Source organism: Bubalus bubalis, chromosome 5 (genome assembly GCF_019923935.1).
Source record: "Bubalus bubalis isolate 160015118507 breed Murrah chromosome 5, NDDB_SH_1, whole genome shotgun sequence".
In the NCBI taxonomy this organism is placed as follows: domain Eukaryota; kingdom Metazoa; phylum Chordata; class Mammalia; order Artiodactyla; family Bovidae; genus Bubalus; species Bubalus bubalis.
Genome location: NC_059161.1, coordinates 86,253,241 through 86,260,264, shown reverse-complemented (window position 1 = coordinate 86,260,264; position 7,024 = coordinate 86,253,241). Strand labels below are relative to the sequence as shown.

Sequence of the window (7,024 nt, the reverse complement as noted above, 5' to 3'; positions counted from 1 at the left end):
TTGCAATGAGTCAACTCTTCACATCAGGTGGCCAAAGTATTGGAGTTTCAGCTTTAGTATCAGTCCTTCCAATGAACACCCAGGACTGATCTCCTTTAGGATGGACTGGTTGGATCTCCTTGCAGTCCAAGGGACTCTCAAGAGTCTTCTCCAATACCACAGTTCAAAAGCATCAATTCTTCGGTGCTCAGCTTTCTTCACAGTCCAACTCTCACATCCATACATGACCACTGGAAAAACCATAGCCTTGACTAGATGGACCTTTGTTGGCACAGTAATGTTTCTGCTTTTTAATATGCTATCTAGGTTGGTCATAACTTTCCTTCCACAGAGTAAGCGTCTTTTAATTTCATGTTGGCAATCACCATCTGCAGTGATTTTGGAGCCTCAAAAAATAAAGCCTGACGTTCTTTCCCCTGTTTGACCATCTATTTCCCATTAAGTGATGGGACCAGATGCCATGATATTAGTTTGCTAAGCTTTAAGCCAACTTTTTCACTCTCCTCTTTCACTTTCATCAAGAGGCTTATTAGTTCCTCTTCACTTTCTGCCACAAGGGTGGTGTCATCTGCATATCTGAGGTTATTGATATTTCTCCCTGCCATCTTGATTCCAGCTTTTGCTTCTTCCAGCCCAGCGTTTCTCATGATGTACTCCGCATATAAGTTAAATAAACAGGGTGACAGTATACAGCCTTGATGTACTCCTTTTCCTATTTGGAACCAGTGTGTTGTTCCATGTCCAGTTCTAACTGTTGCTTCCTGATCTGCTAGATCATGTGAAAAGAAAGGTCAGAGATTATCACAACATGGAAAGATGGGTATTCAACTACCTTATTAAAGTATAATAAAATATCGAGGGAATTGGAGTAGAATGTGAGACCCTCAATATGAGAACAGAATGGATATTTATTATAAAAATCAATGGTGAGAATAAACCAGCCCTGGAGGACATAGGCAGTCGATGTTAATGGAGATGAGAAATGGCTTGAATCTATTCAGTGTTGATTGGGTTTATCCGAGAGAACTGTAGTAACCTAATCAAAGGAGGGACTCCAAGAATCCTGATAGTCAAGCATCTCAAAAGTGATATTTCTGTTTTATTTTTTTCCTGTTCAGAGATGTTTTGAGTTTTCTGAACCCTGGGAGACTCTGAAAGTTACAGGTGCTGACCCATCCAGAGAGCATAGAATTCCCAACCGGAGTGGGTGGATTCTCCTACTGGAATTGATGAGACCAATTCTGCAATCTTATGGTGAGTAAAGAGTTCTGAGTAGAATTCTTGCTTCTTTATATATATATATATATATATATATAAATTTTAATACTCAGCAGACTTCAGAATTTCTGAAGCAGGTGAAGTACTCCCAGCTAATAAAAAAATTTGTAATTGCTTTCAGTTCACTCTGGAGCTAGAGAATTATAATATCTTCCAATGTTTGAAATTTGTAAATGAAAATGAATGATTCTGCTAACTTATGGTTTCCATGGTGTAAAACTAAAATGTGAATTTGGGGATGGGAAATCCTATACAAATAGTTTTTACATTTGGCATGATGCCTAAAACTTGATTGAGAAACTGTTGTAGAATGTGAAGAGTAATATTTCTTCAGGAAATGGTGGGGCTCATTCTTTGAAATGTCCAGTGATAACCTAGATACTGGTGATGACTCTCAAAACATAACATTGGTGACACCAAATATGAAAAAGCAGAGAAAATTCTTCACTCAGTCTGATATAGAAATGGAAATCTTGATTAATTTCAGCCATTTATTTTTATGCCCACTATATTAGATAGCACTATTATTTTTAAGTATTTATTTTTAAATTTCATTTATTTACTTGTATGTTCTGGTTCTTAGCTAGAGATGTGTGAGATACTTGGTTGAGGCATGCAAACACTTAGTCACCATCCATGAACTACTAGTCCTGGCATGTGAGCACTTTGCTGTGGCCTGTGGGATCTAGTTCCCTGAGGGGGATGGAACCCCGATGCCCTGCACTGGGAGCACAGAGTCTTAGCCACTGGACCACCAGGGAAGGGCCAGCACTCTTTTGCATTTTAACTTGGAATCTACATATTTCCAAATGTGAAAAATCTTTAGGATTATCAGTTCAGTTCAGTCCCTCAGTTGTGTCTGACTCTCTGCGACCCCATGGACTGCAGCACACCAGGCTTCCCTGAGGATCATCAACTCCCAGAACCTACTCAAATTCATGTTCTTCACATCAGTGATGCCATCCAACCATCTCATCCTCCATCGACAACTTCTCCTCCCACCCTCAGTCTTTCCCAGCATCAGGGTCTTTTCCAATGAGTCAGTTCTTCACATCAGGTGGCCAAAGTATCGGAGTTTCAGCTTCAGCATCAGTTCTTCCAAGGAATATTCAGGACTGGTTTCCTTTAGGATTGAGTGGTTGGATCTCTTTGCAGTCCAAAGAACTCTCAAGAGTCTTTTCCAGCACCACAGTTTGAAAGCATCAATTTTTCAACACTCAGCCTTCTTTAGGGTCCAACTCTCACATCCATATATGACCACTGGAAAAACCATGGCTTTGACTATATGGAGTTTTGTCAGTAAAATGATGTCTCTGCTTTCTTAGTATGCTGTCTAAATTTGTCATAGCTTTTCTCCTGAGGAGCAAGCTTCTTTTAATTTTGTGGCTGCTGCTACCATCCACAGTGATTTTGGAACCCAATAAAATAAATTTTATTTAATAGGCCTTAATACAATGTCTATTGATGTTATCTGAAAAGAAATATTTAGCCCTTCAAGTCTTTGACTCTTACATAAACACGTTTACACTTGTCTTCATCTTTGATGGCACTTCTGTTGTTCGATGAATCATATCAATTATTATCTCAGTTCCACATTCAGTCCATGGCCACCTGGACACTTCTTTCTATACTTATAGCTGATTCACGTTGTATGGCAGAAACCAATACAATCTCTAATGCAATCATCTTCCAATCAAAATTAATTAATAAAAAGGCAGAAGGTAGCTATTCTCTGGAATCCATGGTGTGTTACTATTCGAGAGATTATATTCACATTAAATCTGAGCAGAGTACAGAGAGTTCCCATATATATCCTGCCTCCTCAAAACAAAGGCACACACACACAGTTTCCCCATTATCACATAATGTATCAGAGTGGTATATTTATTACAATTGAGGAACCTACACTGATGCTTCATTGTCACCCAAAGTTCCTGATTTTTCATTAGTGTTCATTCTTGGTGGTGTTTATTCTACTAGTTTTACACTGATGTATAGTGACAGGTACCCCCGTATAATATATGAAAGTGCTATATGCCCTAAAAATCTTTTGTGATCACCTGTTCATCAGTCCTCTAATCTTAACTGCTGGAAACCAAGGATTATTTCACTCTCTATTTTTTTTTTCTGGAATGTCTTATAGTTGGACTCATGAAGTATGTATTCTTTTCAGATTAACTTCTTTACTTAGTGATATGCACTCAACTACACTCCACGTCTCTTGCTAGCTTTCTCACTCATTTCTTTTCATCAGTGAATACTATTCCATGGCCTGGATGTACCAGAGTTTCTTTATCCATTCATCTACCTAAAGACATCTTGGTTGCTTTAAAGTTTTGTAGTTATGAGCAAAGCTGCTAGAAGTATCCATCTGCAGTTTTTCTAAATGGATTCACCTGATTTTGGCAAATGTAGAAGAAGATGATTATGGAATTTCATGGTAGGAGGATATTTAGTTTTGTAACAAACCACCATGTTGTCTTTCAGAAAGTGTTAGTCATTCAGTCATGTCCAACCTTTTGTGACCACACGGACTGTAACTCACAAGGCTCCTCTGTTCATGAAATTCTCCAGGCAAGAATACTGGAGTGGGTTGCCATTCCCTTGTCCTGTCTTTCAGAAGGCTTGTACTATTTTGAATTCCCATCATCAGTGAATCAATTGATGATGAATCCCGATTCATCAATGAATTCCTCAATCAATGAATTCTTGATTCTCCCCATCCTCTCAGTATGTGGTGATGGCTGTCTTTTGGATTTTGACCATTCTTATCCATGTGCTGTGATTTGCCATTGCTGTTTTAAAGTCCTTTGCTTTTCAGGAACTTACTTTTATTAACTCCCTTCATTTTCTCTTATTCTTTGTCCCTTGAGAGAATAGCCAGTCTTTTAGTTTGCTCATTTACATGTAAAACACTCTCTGGTGAAACTGATTGGAAGGCAGAGTGAATGGGGTCTGAAGATACTTAACTCTGCAAAGGAACCTTCATAATGTTCAACATGAATCTCAATTCAGACTAGGCCAGTTTTCATTTATATTCTTAAGGGTAAATAAAATGATAGTAGAGACATATCCCAAGTGATATGTTCTTCTCTCATGTGTCACATAGGAGAGTAACTTTCTTTTTCTTTCTTCACAGAATCATCACACTCACCTGCTGAATCTTGAGAGTGCAGATGCTGGAGATTCTGCTGAGATGGCTGAACTTCCAGGACCATATAATTGTCCCAAAGACCTAGAAATGGTGCTGCCTAAAAGTCAAGATGACTGGTCCAAAGAAGACATTGTGCAGTTACTGGAATATATGGAGAAAAGCATTCCATCCAATGACAGGCACACATTCAAAATGACCCAGTCAATGATGGACTGGGAAAAAGTAGCTTTTAAAGATTTTTCTGGGGAAAAATGCAAACTCAAATGGTTAGAGATTTCTTATAACTTGACAAAGTTCCGCACTTTGAAAGAATTAATCCTGGAAGCTAAGGAAAATGTTAACAATCCTTCCAAAAGCAGAAACCACAAGAAACATCCTGATTTACCCAAGAAGCCCCTGACAGCTTACCTCCGCTTTTTTAAAGAGATGAGACCTCAGTACCTCCAAAAACACCCCAAGATAAGCAACCAGGAGCTGACCAAGGTTCTGTCTGAGGAATACAAGAAGCTGCCCGAACAGCTCAAGCTGAAATACAGTCAAGATTTCCAGAAAGAGAAACAGGAGTTTCAGGAGAAAATGGTTCTGTTCAGAGAACAGCACCCTGAACTAGTCCAGAACTCCAAGAAACCTGATGTCCCCAAAGGAAGTCAAAGCAAAGTGCCAAAGAAGTTTCAGGAAAATGTGCAAAAAGTGAAGCCTCCCCCAGAAAACCATTTACCCATGAAATGGAAATTCCAAGGAGAGCCCAAGAAGCCCCGGATGAATGGCTATCACAAGTTCCACCAGGATCTCTGGTCGAGCAGGGAGCTGAAAGTGGTGCCCCCGAGGGAGCGCATGGTAGAGATCAGTAGACGCTGGCAGAGGGTCTCCCAGGACCAGAAGGAGATTTATAAGAAGCAGGCAGAGGAACTGCAGACACAGTACAAGGTGGACCTTGATCTCTGGCTCAGGACTCTGTCTCCTGAAGAATATGCTGCTTACAGAGAGGCGACCTGGGCTAAGCGTAAGAACATGAGCGTGACGGGGGGCCCGAACCCCAAGATTAGAAGGATGGATCTGCAGTCCCCATCATCAGGGAATCTGCAAGGAAGGCTTAGAGAGGACCTGGGGCTTCAGGCTGCAGAGTTAGCATCATCGGACATGACTGGAAAACATTCTCCTGCCTCAGGGAGATCAGAGGAAAATGAGGAAGAGGAGGAAGGCAGCCGCTGCTCAGCCCCCAGCATTGCGGATGAAGATGGAGATTCTGAGCCAGAGGACCGCGGCTCCAGCTCATCGTCCTCAGGGAACTCCTCTGACTCGGATTCCAACTGAGTTTAGTTCACAACCTGAAGGGACAAAGAACTTTCCAGCAAAAGTCCATGGGCCCTTCTCTCTATTGCCTCTTCATTGTCTTCCTTCTTTCCCTCCCTCTTCATACAAAGTGGGACCTTTTGGAAAGAAGGCATCTTGTGCTCTAATTTCTGCCCTCTCCATCTACCCCACGTTCACCCCGAGAGAAAGTCAATGCAATGATGCCTCGTCAAATAAACCCTGAGCTGACTGGGCTCCGGGGCACCCTGGACTAGACTGAGCTCCCTGAACTGGGAAGGTTTGCTCTCCTCACCCTCTGCGGGCCAGACGTGTGAGGGGCTGCAGGGGTCTTTGACCCCCCTCTTCTCTGTGACCTTGTCCCTCAGGACTCAGGCAGTGAGCTGGGGAGGGAAGATCTGATTGACTGGAAGTAGGAGACTTGCCTTTAAGACAATTGTCTCTGTCCCTTCTCTCTGAAGTGAGGAGCTGGCCCTTCCTTATCTTGGAAGCAAGGATGGGCATGTGGGCAGCAGCATTTCTCTCTATATATTTATCCTTTGAGTTATCAGTGAGATTTTTCTTACTGATTTCAAAAGTTATAAATTAAAATTTAAAACTGCTCCATTTGAGTTAGCTTTTCCTTAAAACCATCATCCTTTAACTCAATGGCACTAATTTTCCAGGCCACATCTAAATTTCTTCTGGTTTCTGCCCCAACCCATTCCTCATGCTGAAGATTGTAAGGAATCATGTTCTTACCATAGACTTGGTTTTTTTGCATTATGTTATGTGATTGTATTAAACAGGTGTTTTGTATAAGCATTTTAGTCCATAGGTTACTAAACTGGGAATTTTTATATAGCAGAATGACATTACTTTTAATATTTTGGTTTATTTATATATTTGAAAATGAGTGTAAACCATCATCTCATTAAACTTTTCTAGATATTCTTGGCTGAAAATGAAAAATATTCATTTTTGGCTCTCATGCACTGTTAGTATCACAGAAGTAGTTGTGTTCTTATATACGAAAAGGGATGAGTTTTGAGAGTTCATCTTACTCCTTGATGTCTTAGGGAAATATTTTATTCTTTATAAATGTACAGACAGGGAACCTACTATACAGCACATGGAGCTCTGCCCAGTGTCATGTGGCCGCACAGATGGGAGGGAGGTTTGAGGAGAATGGACACACGTGTCTGCGGGGCTGAGTCCCTTTGCTGCTCACCTGAAACTATCACAATATTTCTTTCTTTTTTTTTTTTAAGTAACAGCCAAATAATTTATTAAAATTAACCA

At 40.7% G+C, this 7,024-nt stretch overlaps 1 protein-coding gene across 1 annotated transcript; it reads left to right on the top strand.

Annotated features, from left to right (window-relative positions):
- The first annotated feature begins 1,102 nt into the window (after positions 1-1,102).
- On the top strand, positions 1,103-6,345 carry LOC112585260 (upstream-binding factor 1-like protein 1). Its single transcript, XM_025287178.2, has 2 exons — positions 1,103-1,254; positions 4,418-6,345. The coding sequence occupies exons 1-2, from the start codon at positions 1,252-1,254 to the stop codon at positions 5,744-5,746; spliced, it is 1,332 nt and encodes a 443-aa protein (XP_025142963.2). The 5' UTR covers positions 1,103-1,251; the 3' UTR covers positions 5,747-6,345.
- Positions 6,346-7,024: the final 679 nt, after the last annotated feature.